This window comes from Mus pahari, chromosome 10 (assembly GCF_900095145.1).
Source record: "Mus pahari chromosome 10, PAHARI_EIJ_v1.1, whole genome shotgun sequence".
Taxonomy (NCBI): Eukaryota; Metazoa; Chordata; class Mammalia; order Rodentia; family Muridae; genus Mus; species Mus pahari.
The window spans coordinates 80,763,381-80,788,373 of record NC_034599.1 but is presented as its reverse complement, the minus strand read 5'-3'; the positions used below and the strand labels follow the sequence as shown (position 1 = coordinate 80,788,373).

At 42.6% G+C, this 24,993-nt stretch overlaps 1 protein-coding gene across 2 annotated transcripts in view; it reads left to right on the top strand.

Annotated features, from left to right (window-relative positions):
• Positions 1-24,993, top strand: part of Me1 (malic enzyme 1) — a 114,293-nt gene that overhangs the window by 79,068 nt on the left and 10,232 nt on the right. For both annotated transcript variants that reach the window (XM_021206292.2, XM_021206290.2), the window contains exons 8-12: positions 1,419-1,516; positions 3,080-3,193; positions 15,789-15,894; positions 17,257-17,399; positions 18,837-19,010. In XM_021206292.2, coding sequence (XP_021061951.1) covers positions 1,419-1,516; positions 3,080-3,193; positions 15,789-15,894; positions 17,257-17,399; positions 18,837-19,010 — 635 coding nt within the window. The remainder of the gene's footprint in view (positions 1-1,418; positions 1,517-3,079; positions 3,194-15,788; positions 15,895-17,256; positions 17,400-18,836; positions 19,011-24,993) is intronic.

The following is a 24,993-nucleotide window of genomic DNA, read 5'->3' as shown; positions in this document are numbered from 1 at the left end:
AAAAAAAAAAAAAAAAGAGGCCAGGCCAGAGCTAGCCTGAGGTGCTGCCTGTGAGTAACCACTTACCGTAGCTGCATGCCTGTCTCCTCAGCTCCGACTGTAACGTTTCTCAGGACTGTAGCTGGGTGCATGAGACGGACATCATGGCATATTTCTTAGATAAGTCAGCCATATTTTGTACAGATTTTCTTTTTTTGTGTGGTTTTTGGGGATTTAACTCAGGCCTTATGTGTACTAGACAAACGTTCAACACTGAATTACATCGTCAGCTCTTTAGACTTTCCTTTTAGATTATGGACAAGACTGTGGGTTTGTGTAAATACATGACTTGCCACAGTTCAGTAGCATTGCAGTGGTCTTACTTGCGTCTACTCAGATTTGTGTTTTAGCCAGAGTAAAAGTATTTAGAGTCTGGCTAGACGTTGCTGCTCACCTGGGTGATAATTCAAACAGTAAAGTGTTATTTTGTAGGTAGAACATCTATATAGGTAGAAGGAATTGCAAGAAACGGCAGTTATATTTCAGGAATAAACCTTGAAGAGACTGAGCGGTGTAATCATGTTCAGATCAAAAGCAGTACTGACTTCATGGCCTGCAGCCACGCTGAAGTCCTGCGATTAGATGGTTGCCACTCCTGTACCTGTGGTGTGATGAGAACAGCTGTACCTTCCTCACATGCATTCAGTTAGCATAGGGGTCTGAGAGGAATTATAGGTAGAACCACAGTTCAAGGATACAGTACAAAGGAGATTTCAATTGCCATTAATGGTTAATTGTTCAAATTTAAACATTAAATTCCAAATGTGTCTGAAAGGTATTCCTTCCACCCCGTGAGTAGCAAGCATTTACTGTGCACCTCCTCCATGTGGAGCTCAAAGCCTCAACAATACTTAGGTAGAAAAAGTCAACAGCAAGAATTCCTCTTCTGTGTCATACAATAAAATCATCTTACAAATGAGCAATACTGATGTACAAAGTTTTATCTCTAAATTCTTCTATCTAGTAAGCAGATAAACTGAAATCCACATCATATCCAAACTCAGTCCAGGTGTGGTGACATATGCCTGTAATCCCAGCACTTAAGAGGCTGAGGCAGAAGGATTGCAAGTTTGAGAGTCCTGCCAGGAGTGCATGAGATATTTAATGCCTTAAAACTCTAAAAACTAAAATGAAATCCAAGCAGAACCCAAACTCATATTACCCTCTCAAAATGAGCTCCAGGGTCTCCTTTCTGAAGAGTTTTTAAGGATTTAAGCCGCTGTCCTAAAATACTGATGTCTCTTGCCATATGCTAGCATAGGGACAGTTAATCCCAGGTTCTCTTTCTGTCATGTAATGATTTGAAGATGTGAATAAAGGCTTAGAATGTGGCAGGACCCGACTGAGGATCGCTCAAGGATATCTATCACTTGTTTTAGGAACAGCGTCTGTTGCGGTTGCGGGTCTCCTTGCAGCTCTTCGAATAACCAAGAACAAACTCTCTGACCAGACAGTGCTGTTCCAGGGAGCTGGAGAGGTATCTGCCCGTGTACTGTTACTGCATTTTAACTGATGTGCAGCCAGCTTTAGCCCAGGACTGACCCCAGGTCTCAGGTGCTCATAGAGCTGAGGTACAGACTGAACAGTCTCTGCATTTTAAGGCATCTTACCCTGGAAATGTAAAAACATTTTCAGTTTAAAATTCAAGAGATTATCAAATGTTCCCCTTGACTTTGTTATTCATGCTTAAAGCTTGATGCAGAATGAAATTTCCAATGTGTGTTGTATATGATAACCTCAGTGTATTTAACTTAATGTACCTGTCCCCCATTGTCATAGTCCAGAGTATTCATAGCCACACGCGCAGTGCCGTCCAACCTTCACATGTATAACTATACATTTTTGAAAAGAAAAGTCATTTTAAATTAAAGATACATAGTACATCAAAGCTAGTCAACATTATAAGGCATTTGGAATCATTGTAAGAAAATTACATAAGACCAAATTATGTAGTTTCTTGAAATCTTTGTTAGTACTCATTTAAAAGAAGAAAGCTAATTCACCTCCCAAACAAAATAATAAAATGTTAAATTTTATGAGAAAACTTTCAAATCTCTGTAGAGTTACAGAATTCAAAAATGAGAAAATACCATGGCTAGACAGTCATTTTGAGAAAAAGAAATTAAACTTAATATCCATATAAATAAAAAAAGATGTTCCGTGGGTAAAAATGTATATTCTGTGTTTTCCTTTAAACACGAGACCAAGAACTACAGTGAGTATGTTAAAGCACTCAGAGTGAAATCACAGATCCACTTCCAGACTACAACCCAGCCTACCTAACAGCCCTCACACATAAGGGCCTCCTTTCTAGATTGTTCCTTGCTGCCTTTATTCTGGCAAGGCCTTTTCTATTTCCAGAAGCTTCTGGTGAGTGGCACAGGTCAGTTCTTGATTCTCAGCAAGAAGAGCAATATTCCTGGTTTGCTGACTCACGGACCTTGGTTTGTTCCAGAAAATGTGAGGTCTGTGGCATTTCACAGATTATTGCAGACTTCATCAAATTCCAAATAAGATGGTTTCTTTAATACTGGGAGAAGTTGTGCTATACTCTGCCTAAATGAAGAGAGTGAGTAAATGCTGGGCGACATATATTTCCTTTCAGTTTTTTTGCTGCTGTCTAATTGACCAAGACCCCATCCAGAAGAGCAGGCTGCGTTAGTCCTGACGGAGCCGTGTGCTCCAGTGCGCCAGGCTGACTGGTTGATTGTGTGGCAAAGGTCGTGCTTTCTTGTGGTGCTTGCCTGGACTGCAGAACTAGGATCAGATATACTGACTTTGGGATGTCACTGGCATATCTGTGCTGACTAGCAAACTGTATCATAGTAGTTGTGTTGTAATTAAAAGGTGGTCATTTTGCACACGCAAATGTGACAAGAAGGCTTAGCTCCTTGTACAAATTAATGATTAAAGCTCTGAGACTCAGTGGACAGAACTGTTTTGCAATTCCTTACTAATGGACAAAATGGGGCAATGAGTAACCCTTGATAAGACATGTGAAGCAAGTTTTAAAGTCTTTATTTTCATGTCTTCTTTTCAGGCTGCCTTGGGGATTGCTCACTTGATTGTTATGGCCATGGAGAAAGAAGGTTTATCAAAGGAGAATGCTAGAAAAAAGATATGGTTGGTTGACTCAAAAGGATTAATAGTTAAGGTAAGAAAAAAAGTCACTGTGTATGCCTGTCCTAACGACTGTTCCACAGACTGCCGTTGTACCTACTGCCCCTTTAAGATGCCGTGTTAAAAGATTAGCATTTATGGGTTGGAGAGATCAGTTAGTGATGCACTGACTGTACTCGAACAAGTACCTGTGTTCAGGCCCCAAAAGTTAAATATCAAAAAGCCAGGCTCAGTGGCTCAAGCTTGGAATCCCAGTGCTAGGGAGGCCGAGACTGGTGGCGCTCCCTGGAGCTGTGTGAAACAAGGAGATGGGAGATGGTGGGTAAAGAGCACTTCCTGAAGTTGTCCTTGACCACCATGTAAACCCTTACATTATACATGCACCTGTATACCTGTGCATGTATACACACATGTGTACACACACACATATGCACACAAGCCTTGCCATTCAGATTTACTAATAATGCTCCGAAGAAGAAAGCTGTCTCAGGAATGCCTTCCATTTATGAGTAAAATCGTTGCGACTCTGGATCATCCGTCTACTAGAACTGGTTCCGTTTTCCATGGAGGAAGTTGGATGTAGACACTGATACAGCGAATTCTGGGAAGAGCTGCCTGTTACCCTCAGTCAGTTAGGAAGGAAGGGGAGAGAGAGGGTTGTCCACTTACCTGCTACTTTGCCTCAGCTCTTGAAGGCTTGGAAGGGATTTTCATGGGAGAGACTTTCGTCCATGGGCTGTTGGAATGAGCCAGTTTCCCCTTTATGGTGACAGAAAGGCCTCATCTGTATGCTTCTTGTGAAAACTTGGTAGGGACAGGTATGTGACCTGGCAGCGGTACTGCTGTTGTAGCCTGACATGTTACTTTTTAAAAAACTGCTATAAAGTACACCTAACCCCCTTTTATGTGACGATTGATCAGAGTTTGCTGTGCCTTCTGCTGTGCAGCATGGACATGATCTGCACGAGACTTAGGTGTATCCAGAGCTTTGGAAAGTTTGTACTGCTGAGCCAGTAGTTTTTATTCTAGGAAGTCTGTCCTGCAATTAGCATGTAAACATTATTTTAGATGTGGGGATATTAAGATAATATTTGAAGTAGTGATGTTTAATCATGTATTAATTTTAATGATGGTCTTTATACTTCTAAAATATAATTGTCAAATAAATTGTGGAATAGCCATAAGTATAATAAAAATGTTTAAAACTGTTTTTAAAGAGCATTAAATAAATATCAAATGATTCAGAATGTCAAATAAAAGACACTGCATATTTTATACAATATGTGATTTAAATATATGATGTTCGAAAGTCACCGAAGACAAATCTCAACTGCATTAGACTTTCCAGTGTTCTTTTTGCAGTTGTTACTTTATGATGCTAGCATCTGAGCCCAAGACTTTACACATCCTAGCAAACGTTGCACTACTGATCTATACCCCTTACTTCTAAAACTAACTTTGTTTGTAGGGCCTTTTTGTATTTTCCAAGTTCTTAACAATTGTAATTCTTAAATGCCGGAAAAAATGTTTAAAATTTGCATGATTGATAATTTTGTCTTAAAGGGAGAGAAAGTGTATGTATAGCTGTCATTTAAAGGTGTTGAGTGTAGCTTACTTTCTTTGAGTTAGGGTCTCACTCTGTAGCCTTGGGTGGTCTGGACCTCAGTATGTAGACCAGGCTCGCCTCCATCTCCCAGAAACCCGCCTGCCTCTGCCTCCTGAGTGCTGGGTTAAAGGCGCGCACCACGCCTGGCGACCAGCAGGTTTAATTTTCTAGGACTTGTTTCTTTTAAGAATTCGAATGCTTATAAGCAATTATATACCATAGTCACGTGGCAGATATTGCAGTTGGGAAATAATGTTCACTGAATAAAAGTTTCCACTCATCAGTTGTTCTGGATTCTAGTAAGTACATAGCAAGGCACTTGATTTCAGGATGCTCACAGCAAAAGGGGAAAAGTCAAGATACCAGTTACAGAGGGATAGGAAAGCGCTGTGTGCGAGGAAGAGTTCGGAATTTCTGTGGAGTCTCCAGAGACATGAAACTGAAAGGAGAGTGTGGTGGTTGGCCATGGAGATTCCTGACAGAAGCTAAGGGTCATGTGTCCCCTCCTGATCTTCAGTCACACACATAACTAGTTCACACCTGATAATAGTTTGCTGAATGAATGAATGAGCAGCTTTCTGGTGACAACACAGTGTGTCTTCCTCTGCAGTAAGAGACTGAGTGTTAGAGTGGAAAGGAAACACAGGGCAGGTGACACAGGTGACACATGGCACATGATCCTGAAGAGGAGTGAGCAGAGACACTTGCCTTTTCAGTCATCCTGACGGCATTGTGGAGGGTGGTTTGAGAGGAGGTGCAGTGAGTGAAAAAAACTAGGTTCGGAGCCGGGTGGTGGTGGCGCACGCCTTTAATCCCAGCACTCAGGAGGCAGAGGCAAGCAGATTTCTGAGTTCGAGGCCAGCTTGGTCTACAAAGTGAGTCCCAGGATAGCCAGGGCTATACAGAGAAACCCTGTCTCGAAAAACAAAAAAAAAAAACAAAAAAAAAAAAACCAAAAAACTAGGTTCGGAGCTGTTGCCGTAATCCACCGAAAATATCAGAGGTTTGAGTGAGACTCTTGATCCCATAGATGTTTACAAGGAAGGGCTGGTGTACCAAGAGCTTAGGAAATGGGACGGGGCGCAGGGTAGAGGACAGTCGTGCTGGACTCCCAAGTCTCCGTATAAAGAGAAGCTAGTGTGAGGGGCACCGTGAGATGAGTTCACAGAGCAAGCTCAGGGTACCTGTGGGGACTGCAGTGGAAATGTCTCCTCAGCCATTGGAGATCTAGGACTGACCTTTAGGATAAGATCAGAGCTGGAAGGAGGACTGTAGGACCATCGTTAGATGCCACATAAAACAACTACATAAATCATGTGGTCTCAGGAATGCATGGCATTCAATAGCCCACATAGTGGGAGTTCATGAGTGACATTTTAATGTGAAATCCATACAAGCGTGCTTAGCTATTAGCATAATTTTAACATTGGTCCAGTGAGCTGAAACTCCAGGTTCCAGGGACTGCAGTACTAGGAATGACTCCAGTTGTTAGATTCAGACAGCAATGTGTATGTGTGTGTGTGTGTGTGTGTGTGTGTGTGTGTGTAGTACATGCAAAGATAAAGTATGTTTGAAAAGGCTATTGTATACTTACACTATTTAATATAAAACAGATATTCTAAGTTTCAATTAATCAATTCTACATGCCATTAACAGCTAGAAATCTTACATTGATTTTTGCTGGGAAACTAATTTTAGACAAACTAGAAAGTTAGCATACTCTTGCTTTCCAATTTATATGATTCTTTTGCATGCTGGTTTGCATCTTAAGTTAGTCCTTACATATCTCCTGAGAGTCAGTAATAGTTTTATTAGCTTATAATGGGCCTGTTCATAATATATTAAAAGAATCATAAAATTTAAAGTAGAGTATTTTTGAAACTCCTTCCTACCATTTGCCTGTAGCCATATGTGCAGAAGGAGTTTATGCTATAGAATGTCAGTAATATGTAACATAATCTAATCTAACATAACTCATCAGTACTAGTATAGTTGGGATCAATTGCTAGGTTACGGATGATCTTCAAATACCCTACTTTAGTATTTTATAGCGAGAACTAATTTCTATCAGTTTAATCACCTAAATTAATACATTTTAGTATAAATAATCCAGTACTTACTAAGAATACAAGTCTATAAAAATCTTCCCAGATGACAACAAGGAAGAATAATGTGAGGAACAGGTCTCTCACAATGTCACTTGCTGAGTGTTGCCAGAGTAGACAGGAGGCCAAAAAACAGACAGGACCACACTCAGCCCTTGCTTAAGTGACTTTTGCTAATGGGCCAGCCCAGTGCTTAGAACACTAAAGCAGAGAGTATGCTGTGAACTTACATTCATGTAACAGGCTGGACTCAGGGTGATGTGATCTCAGCTTTATTTTCTTCTAAGTAATTTACTTCACTGTGTTTTTCTATTTACAGTTTCTTAGCTCTACTAGAAGAGATAGTGAACATAGGCATGCTATGTGCTATCATGATAGTTGGGATAATATTATTTTTTCTTTTTGAAAAAAAATGTTTAGGGCTAGGAACTCCAAGCTGTGTGAAGTTTCTCTTTCCCCTGTTCTGTTAGAATCTTGGAGTGGGGCTGGAGAGATGGCTCAGTTGTTAAGAGCACCAACTACTCTTCCGAAGGTCCTGAGTTCAAATCCCAGCAACCACATGGTGGCTCACAACCATCCATAATGAGATCTGACACCCTCTTCTGGTGCATCTGAAGACAGCTACAGTGTACTTAGATATACTATAATAAATAAATCTTTAAAAAAAGAAAAAAAAAGAATCTGAGAGTGGCACAGTCCCATTCAACATTGGCGACACTTTCCATGTGCTCTGAATGACTTTGTAGCTTAGAAACAAGTATCCAGTTTGATTACCTTCTACCTTTTCAATTCAAATTTATATGCATGTGTTTTTTTTTAAAACAGAAAATAATGACTTGATATTTAACATGCAGAATTAGTATTGGTGATGTTCACTTCCTACGATCCTATATCTAAAGTGAGTTTGAAAAAGCATGTTTAATCTGGTTGCATCTTCTTGAAATAAGAGTCAGCACAAAATAGAGGGTGGATTAAAGAGGCAGCCTGACAAAGAAATTTCTAACTATTCCTAATATGTTTGGCACAAGGACAGAAGGAAGAATGGAAAGGGGAGTGGGCAGAGTGGGGAGGGAAAAAAGGGAGGAGGCAGGCTACCAAATTGGGCTTTCTGGGTAAATAGTTCTCTATGAACACTCTGCTAAAAGAAGGCAAAAAGTAACTGTTCCTGAAAGTGGAGAAATGGGGTTGTGGCAAGAGTGAGTAGGGCATGAGTCCATGTGTGTACATGCATGCACATGTGTGTGAGTGTATGTGAGTGTGCATGTGTGCAAAAGACTGGAATCCCCTCCTACCAAAGGCTGACATGTAACAATATATGCAGAAAAAATGCTCATCGTGATACAGATACACAGACACAGGCACTGCTGGACACATACATATGTGCATATATACATAGCACACGCTCACATATATATCAGATGTATGTGCTTACTTGCTCACACATTAAATATACACACATGCACATACACACATATACCACATACACATGTACTCACACATTATATATTATACATACACACATAAAGATACACACACACATAATTCCTTGCTGAGGAGTGCCATCTATATTAATCAACTGTCTGATTTCTACCATGTCTGTCTGTGTATCCTTGGTCCAATTCAGGACCTGGAAACCCCGTCTGGGGCCCCCAAGACTCCACTATCTGCCTATAGTAAGGGGAAAAAGGAAAAAAAGAGACTTTTTGTACATACAGGGGAAGTAACTGGCATAGGAGTATGTTTTGGGTAGGAGGAGGAGGAAAATTTGAATAAATTAGAAAAGTTACAGGCAATAGCTACAGTAGACAGGGCTGCCCCATCCTGGTTGTTTCTTTAAACTCCATCAAACCAACTGTGAAAGTGGCATGGAAAATACTCAGCACAATGTCTCTTGGTTCTGCTTGTGTCCAGTAGAGCCTTCAGCAATGCTAATATTACTGTTCCATGACTCCTGGCTGTCTTTCAGGGTTCAGTCAGTATTTGTAAGTCACACCAGGAAAAATTCCATGAGGACTGAGCTGCGGGAGAGTGATACGTCTTACTAGTTAGAGTATATTCTGCCAAGTTCTGCCTTCCATGGCCAAGACCTGCCAGTGCTTTCTGTGATTAATAAAGTAAGATGTCTGCAATAAAACACACATCTTTCCATTTTCATGGAGATAAGTGACAGACTTATTTAAAATCATATACTGGAGCAGTTTGGAGATGTTCAGTATGGTGTGGGTGACTTCTTATGATTTGCTTTGCATTCTAGGGAAATTAGAGGTTCCAAGGACATAAATGTTTTCATTAATTTCGGGTTGTTTCCACCACAGTATTACCAGAAATCTGTGATTACAAACTTACGTGTTCATTTCTTCTTGTTGGAATGCATTATTTTATAGTTTTCTGAAAACTTATGTCTTAAAGAAGCGTATCTGATAGGGTTATGACTAATCATTTAGAAGGCTGATTCTCAAAACCATCTTTCCTCATCACCTGGGAGGGAAGCTGAGGCAGGATAGAAAGAGAGGGGAAATCTTGGGGACAGGAGCCTCTTGCCCAGGCCTCCAGCTGAAGCCTCTCCCAGTGGAGAAATAAGAGTGCCGCCCCATAATGAGCTGCTTACAGCCTTGTCCTGACTGAACTGTAGTTTTCTAGGAATCTTACAAGAAACCCTATTTACAGGAAAAAGACATATGGAACTTGCCCAAGAGATTTTCAGTATTATTTTATCAGGTTATCACTTGTCTAAGGCAACCCTGAAGCCACTCTAGAACCTCACTTATCAAAAGGAGAGAAAACATGAAAAAATGAGAGCCACCAGCAGGGTGTATGTGCTAATGGTAACGCAGCAGTGACTCTACCTTTAGGAGCCCATGCTGGGGTATATGGTTTCTCTTGGAGAAGCCCACATCATGCTCTTGGGTGTGTCTTTCTTTCTAAGCCCCTATTTTTCTCCCAGCACTCAGGCTTAAGTTTATAAAATGTCTTTAATAACATTTCTAAGTATGGGCCAGTGTGATGGCTTAGCAGGTAACACCACTTGCAGTGCAAGTTTGGGGACCCCAGTTCAATCCCCAGAGTCCATGTAGCATTGGGAGAGGAAAACCAACTCTCACAAGTTGTTCTTTGGCCTCCACATATGTACTGTAGGTAGTATACACGTTACCCCCAACACCACATCATCATCGTCGTCGTCGTCATTGTCGTCGTCGTCGTCATCATCATCATCATCATCGTAATAATAGTTAATAATAATAATAATAATAATAATAATTTTTTAAAAAACTTAAATCTCCAATTTTGCTCCAAATTGACTAATTTTGAAATTCCTTTCTATATTGATGCCGTGAATCCTGATTTAGACCAAGTTGAAGAGTCCCTAAAAGATGAAAGGACCTGGTCAGGCTGCCAAGAGTGACAGTGTGGAGCTGTGCCTCTATTCTCTTAGTACTCTAAAATGTTTTGAAAAGGACACATGAGGCCTCACTCAGGGATTGAGATAGAACTGAATTCGTCCTGGAAGCCCAACTGAGGAATCTATTTTTCCTTAGGTTATTGGTGTTCTCCCAGTTTTGGAAAAAGCTCCAATATAGTTAGTTCATCTGTTTGGCCATGGTCAATGATGATGGAGAAAGTAAGATGTGGGAGAAAGTCAAAGGGCTCGCAGCCCTGCAGTGGGTGGAGGGGGCCGGAGCACTCACATCCCGGTTCTACCTTTACTGAGCTGAAAGCTGCTCTCTGTCTTTCTCTTTTCCTAAATCTTGTGAAAACTTTAAAAGTAACAGGAATTTACCATGTATCAAAATGTATCCTGCTCTTTAGATATGTCTCTAGGCAACAAATTGTTACAAGCTGTTAGCATATTAGCTACAGTTTAGAGAGAGGAGAACACTACTGTAAATTACAACTAGATTGTTTTTTATTTTGCCATCTTATACAATCTAGGATATTGTGCTACATTATAAGATATGCATAACATTAGATTATGTCATTTCAGGTTATTCATTAAACTATTTCAGATTTCATTTTTCAGGTTTCTGGTCCATATTTAGTATAACCCAACTCTTTTACATGTTATTTTTAGCAATAACAATTTATACTAGATTGAGTATGGCTACTAAGCTACTGTCAAAAATCACTTCTAAGAATTTATATTAGTTTTATTTTCACATATGCATGGCTACCTTTTTTGGTTTGTGATTTTTAAAAAGGGAATCGATTTCTATTTTTATCTAATTCATTGGCAGCTTATCTAAAACTATATACCTGAAGCAGTTTGCATGCCTCTGCTGAGGTACTTCTGTCTGTCTATAGTTAAACTGTCCACTGGGTACCTCCAGAGAACACTGACCAAGGTCCTCTGCAGTCTTCAATGCTGGCTGCCTGTTCTTTTGACTAAGGACAGTTTTAAGTCTAAAGGTAAAAGATAGATGAAGACAGTCCCAGCACTTGGGAGGCAGAGAGGCGTGTGGATTTCTGAGNTCAAGGCCATCCTGGTCTACAGAGTGAGTTCCAGGACAGCCAGGGCTACACAGAGAAACCCTGTCTCGAAAAACCAAAAAAAAAAAAAAAAAAAAAAGATGAAGACATCTGAGTGATCAGAGTTGGAGCTCCTTGTTTGCAAGGAATAAACATTGGCCCAGGAGAACAGATTAAAATCACAAGGTTTCTAGCTGTGAAGGGAAAAGATGTTATGACTAAATATCTGGTTTTATGCACAAAAATTATTTAAGGTCATGATACAATAGTGAACAAGAAAATTGCAACAAGGAACTTGAGAATAAAGCCTTACATAAAATATAACATAAATATGTAAAGTAACATGGTTGAATTCACATTATTGCCAACTTTTAAAGATTTTGTAGACACGGTTTGGTGGTTGTTCACACCAGGGTATCGCTGTGTAGCTCATGCTGGCCACCAACTTGGACCTTCTTCTCCTGCATGCGGGGATGGCAGACGTGTTCCATCATGCCCATTTTCTTGGTTGTAGATGTTTTATTACGGAAGGATAAGCACTTGTCAGGACAAAGTCTCCCTGATGTTGTTTTCATATATCTAAATGAAGAAGAAACTCCTCTTTAACTGTGTGCCTGCCAGGAGACGTCCAGGCCTGGTGCTGGAGCGGCAAGGGCAGCATCTGACAGCATAGACAGACAGAGACTCAGGTGTGCTGGGAGCGAAATGCTTCCTAGCTGCCTCTGCTAGCCACTGACAGACAGTTAGAATTCCTAGCACCTCATGGGAAGGTTTCCCATATTTGGACAAAGAGTGATACAGCCTAGGTATGGGCTACAGCATCGAGGTACGGCATTTCCCCAGCATCTTAAGGCCCCGTGGTCCACCCCAGTTCTTCACTAAGTAAAGAGGTAATAAATCAATAAGTATTTAAGTACAACATGTAAACACTTTCCTAAACATTTTAATATTTCCATTGACCTTGAGTATAGAGGTCAGGTTGAGAGCTATGTGGAGCTCTGTAGCATTTGTCTTTTAGGGCCTCAGAACATAGGCGGGTTTCTTGCTTTTACAACTGCAACTGTGGGTGCATTTCTGTGGAGAATAGTAAGCCAAAATCGTGTCAAAATTGTATTTAGAATGCTTGCAGCTGAGTTACTGTTCCCAGGATATATGTCTTCCTGAGCTAGAATTTTATTTGGTATCTCTGCTGGAAATTTTACTGTATAAGACTCAAACTAACCATGAAGTTTAGTTCTCACCACTTTCAGAAATTGTTCAGAAATGGTTGAGATATTAAAAACTGTAACTACCAAAGATTCCAAATTTTGTTCTTGTTTTTCATGACAAGAACTACTTTTCTTTTTATAATAAGGCAAGATGATTTTTGCCACCAACCAGTAAGGAAACCAAGGAGGAAGAGCAATTGCAAAAGCATTGATTGTTTATTAAACCAAAGAGGAGCTGTCCATTCCTAAAGTCATTAGGACTAAAGTCATTAGGAGTAACATTAGGTTAAAAAATGGCAACATAGAGTCAGTATTAACGCTCTTTAGTGTTGTAGCCTAATGCTGTGTTCTTAGTAATTGCAACATCTTTTTTTTTTTTTTTTCCAAGACAGGGTTTCTCTGTGTAGCCCTGGCTGTCCTGGAACTCACTCTGTAGACCAGGCTGGCCTCAAACTCAGAAATCTGCCTGCCTCTGCCTCCCGAGTACTGGGATTAAAGGCACGCACCACCACCGCCTGGCTTAATTGTAGCATCTAGATGAAACACAACAGTGGTTTCTTTTCACACCTCTCTGGGTCAGAGTGGACAGCACTGGTGCTGTTTGCTATGTGGCTCTTAACTTCTGCAGCGTGGGTCCATGTCTGCCTTGTACCGTTCCATGATGGTGCCCAGCAGCAGACCACAAGCAATGGCAAGGTTACCCGGGACAGGTGGGTACGCTAGTTCTTCTTAAGACCCAGGGGACAGCTGTATATTCCAGTCCAAAGACACAGGCAAGGGAAAGACTCACCCTCACTTGATGGTCCCCTTAGGATCTTTCACCGTTCTGATGTAGAACAGTGCTCACACTCCAGTCCTCTCTCCTGGGTTACAGTCTGGGATGTTGCCTTTGTTAGAAGGTGCACATTGTGCTCAGATTCTGAGCACATTGGATGCAGGCTGGGATAAGCTGTGCTGTTCCACAGTTAGGTGTAATAAGAATTATTTTTAACTGGGCTCATTGAGCTATAACCCCATGGTGAGCGAAAAAGCATTTATATCATGTACTTTTGGGGGACGGGTCTGCAGAGTTACATAGCAGAGAGCACAGACTCAGGACGGGAGGACAGGAAACAGGGAATGATTGCATTTATTATGTCCCTAAGTCCTTTGAGAGACTTTCTTTGCTATACCAAATGTCTACCTTTTCCTAAAACCTTGTCATTCGGCTCCCTCATTCTTTCCCTGCCAGTATATGATACTACCTAATGCTTGGGATGGAGCTATGCAAATGAAGTAAGCCCTCTGTCTGTGAAGTTACAGTGCTTGAGAGCGAGCAGTTAATAGAAGCCCAAAGGACCCCACATTTTATAACTGTAAAATTTTCAATATTGTCCGGGGTTTTTAATGTTATTCAAAGGCAATTTAAAATCTTGCTACAAACACAAAAGAAATATGTGGAAGTAGTCTGTGCACTTGCTGTCAGTCTGAAGCTAATGTGTGGGGGTTGGAGACCTAACTCAACAGTGCTGCTGAGACCGCCTTGCGGTATTAGAAAGAAAGAGGCAGGCTGTTCATAAATAGGAAGAAAGGCTGGGATCATTTGACAGTTACACTTGTTAGTACCTAAAACATCTCCTCAGGTGTGTGAAGCTCTGGACTCTGTCTCCAATACCAAAGAAGTTTCTGTTGATCAAGTTCTTTTAGATTTAAGATTAACCATAAAACACACTAACTACATAGTTTTATGAACAACTTGGTATTTCCTGATAAAAGTAGACATTGGAGTAATTTTTCAAGTGAACATGATGAATAAGACTGTGGGTGAAATGTCTTACTATTGCTGCTTTTCTCGTGCAGTGCGTGAACTGGGAGCTTCAGGCTTGATTGTAAATAAACAAAGGTGGTGTGTTTTCATGGTGTCTGAGATGTAGCACATGCTGATACAGGAGTTGGGAAGGAGGAGGAAGCTTCCTGGAATACAGCAGTGACCAGTGGTGTACTCTCTTTTTGGGAAGCCACCCAATCTAATGTCACATTTATAATGCAAAGCAGTGACACACAAATAGCAGTTTGTAGCAGGCTCGGATAAAAATGTTCCAAAATTACAACGGCTTGGAATTAACTCTCTGTCCTCGTCACAGAAGGTTTTATCACAGCTGATAAGGCTCCCAGTGCCTCCTTCCCATGTTTCATCGTTCCTCTAGCTCCTGGTGACCTGATGAGGTGCAGGCTCTGGCTCTACTTGTTTACAGAGAGGGAAACATGAAGAAAGAGTTCATCTGCTTTCGATTTTCTAGGATTCTGTGTTTCTTTTAAAAGGAAATAAAATTAGGCTTCAGAGATGGCTCAGTGGGTAAAGTGCTTGCCACACAGTCATGAGGACCTGAGTTCAAACCCCCCACAACCCACATAAAGCACATGTTTGTAATTCTAGCAACTCATACAGCAAGATGGGAAGTAGAAACAGATTTCCCAGAAGCCTCCAGTCAGCTAACCTGATTTATGGGGTACACAGTGGTGAGGAGGGACTGTCTTAAACAAGGTAGAAGATGAGGACCAGCAGCCAAGACTGTCTCTGACCTCTCCATACATAGAACATTATTAGTTCATATTCTGTGCATAAGCTCATACTGATAACTATGCACGCACGCATGCACACGCACACGCACACATGCTTTAAATCAAGGAGATTGCACCAGCTTCAGGCCTGACAGTTTGCACTCAGTCTGGCATCCAGTGTTTGGAAAACTGCTGGGCAGTTCTGTGCTGTCGTGAAAGGCAGCTGTAGACAATCCCTGTCATAAGTTGGATCACTCTAAGTCTCTAAACCTGTGCCCTTGTGTGTAAAATAATGATTAGTAAGCGTGGCCTGTAGCTCAAAACTCTCATTGGATTTGCTTTGCTCACTGCTGGGTCACCATTGTCTGGGACACCATCTGCCATGTGAATATTTGTTGAAAGAACAAGAGAAGCTGACCCTGGTAGTGCGTGCCTTTAATCCCAGCTATAAGGAGGCAGAGGCAGGCAGATCTCTGTGAGTTTGAAGCCAGCCTGTTCTACAGAGTGAGTTCCAGGACAGCCAGGGCTACACAGAGAAACCTGACTTGAGAAACCAGAGGGGACAAGTGAAGTAACACGGTGGCCATTAGACGAGGGCTTCACGAGTAGATGGCATGCATAGGACGCAGGACAGTGAATGTAATGTTAGCTGTGCCTTTGGCCCACACAGCTGCAATATTTTGACTTTTCATTTGCATTTCTCAGGGGCGTGCTTCTCTCACAGAAGAGAAAGAGGTGTTTGCCCATGAACATGAAGAAATGAAGAATCTAGAAGCCATTGTTCAAAAGATAAAACCAACTGCCCTCATAGGTAAATGTTTTTCTATTCTTGTTCCTTTAATTTGACCTACTTAGCATTGTTGTGCTTTTTAAAATTTATAAACCTTTGGAATCCAGAAAGAAAATGAACACACTCAAGTAGCGGGGTCCTCATAGGCACTGAGGTGTAATTCAGTTCTGCCTTCCTAGTGTATATTCCATTATACACATACAGAGCCAGCGTGTGGCCCTGTGCTGGTTGAACCTGCTAACACCTGCCACGTTCAGCCCTTTCCAGGCTTCATTACACAGTAGACGGCCCTTCCCGAGTGTGCAGGAAACTCACCCCCGGAACACTGGGCTGTGCCTAGAGATGGGTTTGAGTGGTCTTCCGTGTGAAGGGGATTGTGGAGAAAGGAAAGGTGAGGCGAGGGCGAGGCGAACTATAGTGGGCAGACGTCTGCGATGGTGGTAAAAAGTCCTGTGGTGCACAGGACAGCCTTGCCATGAGGACACAGTACACTAGCCATGCCATGAGGAACCATGCCCACAACATACCACTCAGGCTGAGATCCAGGGGCACTGTCTTCCTAGAAGACAGGGCTTGCACTTCCCATATCATTCCATTCTTCCTCAGATTCGCAAGTGGTTCTTTGTGTACACAGTATGGTGTGTAGTGTGTAGCTGTGCATGTTGTGCACCCCTCCCATCCCACCCCAGCTCTGGGAAGTGCAGACAGGAGGACAGGACAGGAGCTCAGCCTGAGCTGTGTGAGACCCTGCTTTAGAAAAGCAGAACAGATGTGTTCAAATTCTGTGCTTCAAATCCTGAAGAAAGGTATGAGTTTGTTCCCTTTCTGTGTGTGTCTGTCTTTCAATCATAGTGTGATCTTAGAAGCACTTCTGCAGTAGTTGATGTCAAGGATAAAAATCCAGCATCACAAAGAACTTCACAAGCCTTTAGTGTTGTCTTATGCAGTGTGTTCTTCAGTTAACTTAGACGTCTCACCTTTCTTACGTTAAGTTTGTTTGTTGCTTCCAACGAGTGGTTATTTCAGCTTCACAGTGGAATGAGGTGATAGTTAACATCGCTTTATAAAGACACAGTTACCACGGTCTACTCAAAATTGCTTAGAGAGACATGGTTTAATTTCCTGATAGAAATGCTTGTAACCACAGTCCCTAATGACTGACTAGGACTTCTGATTTGTGAGTCCGATGTCTTATTGATTTGTAACCCTAAAGATTATTGGACTTGAGCCATACTGTTTCATCACTAGGCTTCAGTGTGCACATTCTGTGTTTTGTTAGGGTCTGTTAGAAATGGGTTGCCGTATCTCATTGTTTGAGGCCCGGGCCTTTGGAAGAAGTAATCAGTGATAGTTCTGATCTCCTGTTTCTTGTTTCCTTCGTAGGAGTTGCTGCAATTGGTGGTGCTTTCACGGAACAAATTCTCAAGGATATGGCTGCCTTCAACGAGCGGCCCATCATCTTTGCTTTGAGTAATCCGACCAGCAAAGCCGAGTGCTCTGCAGAGCAGTGCTACAATGTGACCAAGGTGAGCAGTCCAGGATGGGTCACTCCAGGAAGCCTGAGCTGCTCCTGGTGTTGATCACCTCTTGACATGAGACTTACTCCATCAGAGCTGAAAGATACAGGAAAGGCTCTTCTTCAGGGTTGACTCCACTTTCTCATCCTGGGGAAATAAACCAACTCATGGTTTATTTTCATGGTAGCGTTCCTTGAGTGACTTGGAAAGTTTTAAATGTAAAAAATTAAAGGGAAAGAACTTAACTTTGGGTGGTTATGAGGACGTCTTTAGCTTTTTCATAGCACTGAAGCATACAGAATGAAACCACAGTTTAAGTTTTGCTCAGCTAAATTTTGGGTTTGGATTTTGATGCCATGGGTGGAGGATCTGGGCAGCTATGCTGATACCCAGCCAGACTGGCATGGAGTCCTCGGCACTCAATACTTCGCTGTTTTAAAAACACAAAGTTAATTTTATACCGTGTTTGTCCTGACGTATATTTGACTGATAGCTTGGTGGAAGGCCTTTTGCTCTCCTCAAAGACTTGAGAATATCCTAACAAAAATGAAATTGAGTTTTATGCATCTAAAACTTCTATTTTGGAAATATAAAATAGAGAATATAAACACAGCACAAAGTCATGATACTGTGTGCAAGCTGGAGCTTGGCTCAACTTTGTAGCACTGTTTCAAACCTTCATGGTCGCTGAGCTAATGATGCTTTTGACAAGAAGCCACTCCATGACTTTCTCTCTTATCTGGGATGGCAATCAGTATCCTGAGTAATTGTAATCTTTATCTCATCTACAGATTGAGTTTTCTTCACATTTTTCCATAGCTTTAAATCCTCAAGGAAGAACACACAGCCCTTGAGCAGTAACAGAATTGTAGTATAGTACTTGCATGTAGGAGGCCCTGGATCAGCAAGTTTTGTCTCTGTGTATGTCGACAGTCCTCCTTAGCTTAGAGCTCCTGCCATACACATACGTAATTTGAGTTCACCTTATATAGCTGTATTTTAAACCTTCAATGTGTTAGAAATAGGTGGCCTCAGCTCACTCTTATGGTCTGACCTAATGCCCTGTATTGTAAAACATTGATAGTCACCAGGAAACTCGACATTAAGTTCTAACCTAGCATACCATCTCGAAAATTCTAGGAACCTCTTGACTTCATCTTCAGACGTTTGCAGTTAGAAGCCTCTTCAGATGTGGCCACTGGGCCTGTGGTTGGTCCACTGCAGAGAACAGCGTTGCAGCCTTAGGGATGGAGTTCTGTGCTGGGCTCGTTCCTGGGCAGGTTAATATAGAGTAAAAAGTGCCCGTGCTGACACCTTGGCAGCACCAACAGCACAGCCCCCGGGCTCACCAGGAGTTAAGCTCTAGACTCTCCTAAGCCTCCTTCAGACGGTTCTGTCCTCAGACACCCCACTTCCCTTATCAGCGGCCGTGTTTCTGTGTTGCAGGGACGTGCAATCTTTGCCAGCGGCAGTCCTTTTGATCCAGTCACTCTCCCAGATGGACGGACTCTGTTTCCTGGCCAAGGCAACAATTCCTACGTGTTCCCTGGAGTTGCCCTTGGGGTGGTGGCCTGCGGTCTGAAACACATCGATGACAAGGTCTTCCTCACCACTGCTGAGGTACTGTGATGAGCAGGGCGTGCCAAGGGTAGATTTGCCCAGCATGCTGTTTTATTTATTTAGTGTCACAGCTGTCTGTCAAGTGTGAAGAATGCTAAGCAGAGATTGGGAGTGAGTCGCGGTTCCTGAGCGTCACTTGTGAGAGTCTTCCTCAGTAGTGACTAGCTTTCATTTCAAAGGAGGAATCTTTTATTTGCTCTTAGCTACGGATGAACTTTCAGGACATAAGTGAAACAACTAAAAGTATTTTTTTCCAAATGTTGATAAGTCACGTGTCTCCATGTGAGCCTGCCTAAATAATGGCAGGTTGAAGTCTGACATAGTACAGTAGAAGTGTCTGTCGTTACCGTTTCAGTACAGAAAATAAAAGCTACGCTAGTTTTTAAGCAGACATGAGATTAAAACAGGGCACTGGAAGTTCGTACACTCACTAAAGGGGCTGATGAGATGGTTCAGTGGATAGAGGTGCTTGCTGCCCATACTCACGAGCTGAAGTCAGTCAGCGCAGGACTTACATAGTGTAGAAGAAACATCTCTGCAGCTCGGTCTCTGATTCCCACAGGTGTGTCATGGCATGCAAATGCCACCTCCCCACCCCATAAATAAATACAGATGTAATGAGGATTTTTTTTTTTTTTTTTTTTTTTTTTAAGGAAACCACTGATAGGAGAAGTCAGCTCTCAAGTAGGATTTCGGGAAAGTCCCTCAGGGGGTCACCGAGCCCTGTACAGTCAGAACTGATGTTACCCAGCCACAAGCTGACACGTTAGCCATAGTTTCGTAGGCACGGTGGAGAGAACATGGAGCACCAGCTCAGAGATAAGAGTGGCGTTATTCCTGCTGCAAACCGTCCTCAGCTTACGCTTGTCGTCCGTTTCCTTTGCATCTTCTGCAGGATCCTGGCGACGTGTGTGGGATGTATTTGTCACCATGAACTGATAACTAGCATGCTGGTCTTGTTGTAACTGTGTTCCAGATTTGGGCAGAATATAATCTGTGAGCCTGAAACTTGTCAGTTTCTTCTCAACAAGCTAAACACTGTCTAACATAATAGCAGAACTGAGCTAAAAGAAACCTGGTTGCACTTTCCAGCAAACATGCTGTTCTTTGCACTGTGAAGAGGAATCCCAAGCACAGGGGCAGATTCCAGAGTCGGCGGTGTGGTCTGAGAGTACAGCCTGGGTGGCTCCTGCCTCCCTCTGGGATGGATGCCTGGAAGCTGTAGCACTCTTCAGGCGGATTTCTGAGTTCTTTGCAGCGACATTCGTGTGTCTGCCTTGTTTCTTTTTAGCTCAAAAAAAAAAAATTCACAAATTCAATGTGTGTGTATATATATATATATATATATATATATATATATATACACACATATATATGTATGTGTGTGTATATATATATATATACACACACATACATATATATGTATGCATATGTATATGTAATTACTAAGAGTATTTTAAGGTTTTTATATAAAGAAAAGTACAACTATTTTTTTAGGAAAACAAAATGATCTTAATTCTTTAGCCCATGTTTTCTTCCTTTAACTCTAGCACCCTCTAGTGACAATGTCAGGTAAATACGTTTTCTTTCTCATTTCATAAATAGTAATTACTGATCACTGTCAAAGTTCATGGGCTTAATCTTAGCACTCTGGAGGCAGAACCAAGTGGATCTCTGTGAATTCAAGAAGAGTCTACTGTACATAGCAAGTTTCAGGTCACCCAGAGTTACATGGTGACACCCAGACCTCCCCCTCAGCCCCCGAAATGTTGTTTTTCTTTTTCAAAGGAAAAAAAAATGTAATTGGGTGTGGTAGCTCATGCATACTTGTAATCCCAGCATTTTCAGGGATGGGTCTATATGTAGGATTTCAAGGTTAAGGCCCGCCTGGGCTACACAGAGAGCTCCAGGTCAGCTTGTACTACGTAGTGAAATAGCAGAACCAAGTCAAGGAAAAGCAACCGGTGCCATGGCAACTGGGCTCCTTCGCTGCATTTCCTCTCAGCTGCGTCATCACAGCTCTCTCCTTCCTCAGACAACACTCCCCTGCTTGCTTTCCCTGTTCTTCATCTCGCTTTTAATGAAGACTGCACATGCGTGTGCGCAAGCGCACGCGCACACATACAGACATACACTCGCACACGCACGCTCACACATGGTGGATTTAGGCGCACACACACATACAGACATACACTCGCACACGCACGCTCACACATGGTGGATTTAGGGGATTTTTCTGCTTTCCACATAGTTCCTTAAGGCAGGCCTCTCCCTAAATCTGGGTCTCACTGATGTGACTGGGTTGGCTGACCAGCAAGACACAGGGTTCTACCTGTCTCTGCCTCCCCAGCACTGGGAGTCTTAAGTGTGTGCTGCAGAGCCTTGCCCACACCCCATAGATCCTGAGATCCCCTCAGGACCTCAGGCTCGTTTAAGCACGGTCCCAGCCTCAAGGCTACTCTTATTTAAACTCTCGGACACTGAGGTTTTCTAGGCTGGTTTTGTTCTTGAGAGCTTTGGATTTTAACAAGATCATGTTGCTCCTTTAACTGAAGAGTTCACTCTCTTCTTCAGAATGTCACAGCAATAACAAGCTGCTGCCACAGAGGGAAGCAGTGCAACAGAAGCGCCTGGAAGAACAAATCTAGTGCCGTAGACACTCATTGCCAGAGGGCACGGGGGAGGCTGTATGGTTCAGCTAGCCAGCTAACTGAAGTGACAGTTCAGAAATTAGGGTGACTTGCTCTATTCCACAACCCCAGATTTAACCACTTCTATATTACAGTACACATTCACAAAAATTTGAATTGATTTGATTTGAAGGGGCTGGAGAGATGGCTCAGTGGTTAAGAGCACTGGCAGCTCTTTCAGAGGACCTGGATTCAATTCCCAACCCACGTGGTGCCTCACAACCATCTGTTGCTTCAGTTCCAGGGCATTTGACATCATCTTTGGTCCTCCAAGGACACCAGACATAGACACAGAGGTGCACAGACATTCAGACATTCATGAAGGCAAATATATATATTATATATATAGAACTAGTTTGGTCGCATATGAAACTGGAAATCTCATTGATTGGACTAGATCTGAAAGGTTATTTTTGGATTCCTTAACCTTTATTTGTTGTTTTACGTGTGCGTAGTGCATGTGCGTGTACTTGTGCAGAGGTGGATGCGTGTGTATGAAGGTGTGTGAAGGTTGGAGATTAACACTGGTTGTCTTTTGAGACAGGCTTTTTCACTGAGCCCACAGGTCACCCGTTGGCTTGACTGGCTGGCCAGGGAGTCAGGGACAGAGCAGTTTGGGTCAGTGATGTTCCTGTCTCTGCCTCCTGGTGCTGATTGCAGAGCTGTGCCATGCAGTGGGCTTTTATGCAGGCACTGGGATCTGTGTTCTGACTCTGTGATTGGGCAGCAGGCATTTTAGTTAAAGAACTCGTCTTTCCAGCCTCTGGTTCTGAATCTTTGTTTTAATTATGAAGACCGAGACTGTTAACTTCCCTGGTGCTGATAATAGTCTTTGGGACTGTGGGTGGTACGTGACAGTGCAGCTCCAGTCTGCGCCCTTGGCTGTACAGTATGCAGCGGACTGCCAGAGTCGCGCATGTGCTGACATGCATCAGCCTTGGCATGGGCAGGAACCTTTTGCTCTCTTCAAATGTTTGAAAATTCCATCATAACACAACAGGGCTAAGTTCTGTCTATCTAATACTTTCATTTTAGACATGAATGTAGAATAAAGACAACATAGAGTCCCACCATTGTGTGCAAAACAGCCTGACAGTTCTACTTTTTCCAGTGTCAGGTGTTTGTCACTAGATGAGCCAACAATTCCATTGTTCTTTCCTATTTGGGGTAGTAGCTATGTTCTCAGTGATTTAGATTTCCCCCTGTGTTTGAGTGTTTTCCTTGCATGTGTATGTGTGTGTGCCTTATGCTTGTGGACCAAAAGAGTGCATCAGATACCCAGGAACTGGAGTCACAGACACGTAAGCTGCTGTGTGGGTGTTAGGGATCCAACTCTGGCCCTCTCTAACAGCTGCCAGTGTTCTTAATCACTGAGCCAGCTCTGCAGTCCCAGGGTTATTAGTGCTGTTGTTTGAGCCGGGGTCTCAGTGTGTAGCTGGATCGCCTGAAACTCACTGTGCAGGCCAGGCTGGCTTCAAATTCACACAGGTTGTCCGCCTCTGACTCCTGACTGTAGGAAATAAAGGGGTGTGCACCAGGACACCCAGCTTGAATCTTGTCTCATCTGTAGATCAGGGATTACCTGACACTCCCCACTAGTCCTTGAATCCATAAATGAGGAAAACCAACACAACCTGTGAACTGTCCCTACCTGGGCTCTGGTAAGGGGTAGCTGTCCTCTCGTCTCTGTTCTGGGATAAATGGCATGCCCACTCCAGTAGTAAACATTTAATGTCTCTATGTATAGAGTTTGGAACCCTGATCACTTTCTCTGGCACAAAGGAAAGCTCGTGTTTATTACCATGTCACAAAAGCAAGAAATTAATTAGATAAATGAATTTATTATATAATCAGGACCAATAGTCTCCAAGTCTAGGTGTCTTAGTGTTCTGCTGCTGTGAAAAGACACCGTGACCAAGGCAACTCTTATAAAAGAAAGCATAGACTTGGGAGCTTGCTCACAGTTTCAGAGGGTTAGTCCATTACACCATGGTGGGGGCATGGCAGTGTGTAGGTAGACTTGGTGCTGGATGAGCCAAGAGACAGACAGGGTGAAGGAGAGAGAGAGGGAGGGAGGAAAGAAAGAGACATACAGACACATAGACAGACACAAGGCCTGGCACGGGCCTTAAAACCTCAAAGCCCGCCCCCATTGACATACCTCCTTCAGCAAATCTCCACTTCCCAATCATTCCAAACAGTTCTTCAACGGAGGACCAAACCTGCAAATATTTGATCCTGTTGGCATCATTCTTATTGTTGGATGTCCAGGAGTTGCCTCATAAACCACACGAACACCGATCCTCAGTCAGACAGGAGTAGTTTATTGAGCATTTGCCCAGGACTAATGGATGGAGCCTTGGACCAGACTCGGAACCAGCTGCGACCATGAGCCAGGATAGTACAGAGCTTCTAAGCCTTGAAATCCACAAGCAATCTGGGCCCAGTTATTTTACCATTCAGGATTAGGGATAGGAGAGTTCTGTAAGGAACATGTCTGTTGTACATTTATCTTGCTCCCATTGGTTGGGTGCATTCGACTCTAGCAGGGGACTTGCCTTGTTGTCTAACATTCATGTCTTAACTTGCCAACCAGATGTCAGTTACCCACATGCATGTCTTATTCTACCAAATAGGATGTCAATTTCCAGAGAGATCTTGGGAGCATAAAACCTTGACCCCTACTCAAAATGGAAGTCTTATTCCAAATAGCTTCTTATAGATTCATCCCAGGGGCAGCTTATAAAAGCAAAAACTGTAAAAGCTCATACACAGGTACAGGAAGTGCTGTCTGGCAATTAGTTCAAGTCTAAGCTTATTGTGGCTAACCAATCACTGACTTCTATTGTGCTTGGCTTCCAGGAACACCAGAGCACAGAACATTACAGAATATGCAGTCAACTCAGGCATGCGGAAGTTTCCTAGTGACAGCACATGGGAACGTTTCCTTATAACGTTAGTGACAGCACAAATGGCTAGACAGGCAGCAGTGAGCTGGACATTAACACTCACTCAAACCACGACACTAGGCTATCATTTTTATATAACAAAGTCTCATTAATCCAGAATTAGTTGTACTATTGATTAATGCTTCTCTCCACCTTGCCTCTGCCTGGATGTCCCTGGTCAGACGTTCTCAGCCACCCACAGTGCCAGTGTTTGGCATTGACAACATACTATTCTCTTTCCTCTAAGAAGCTCTCTACTTCCAGATTCAGGGCACTTTGTCTCCAGTTCACATAAGGGGGTCTCCATGATGTCGGGAGTGTGTGTGTGTGTGTGTGTGTGTGTGT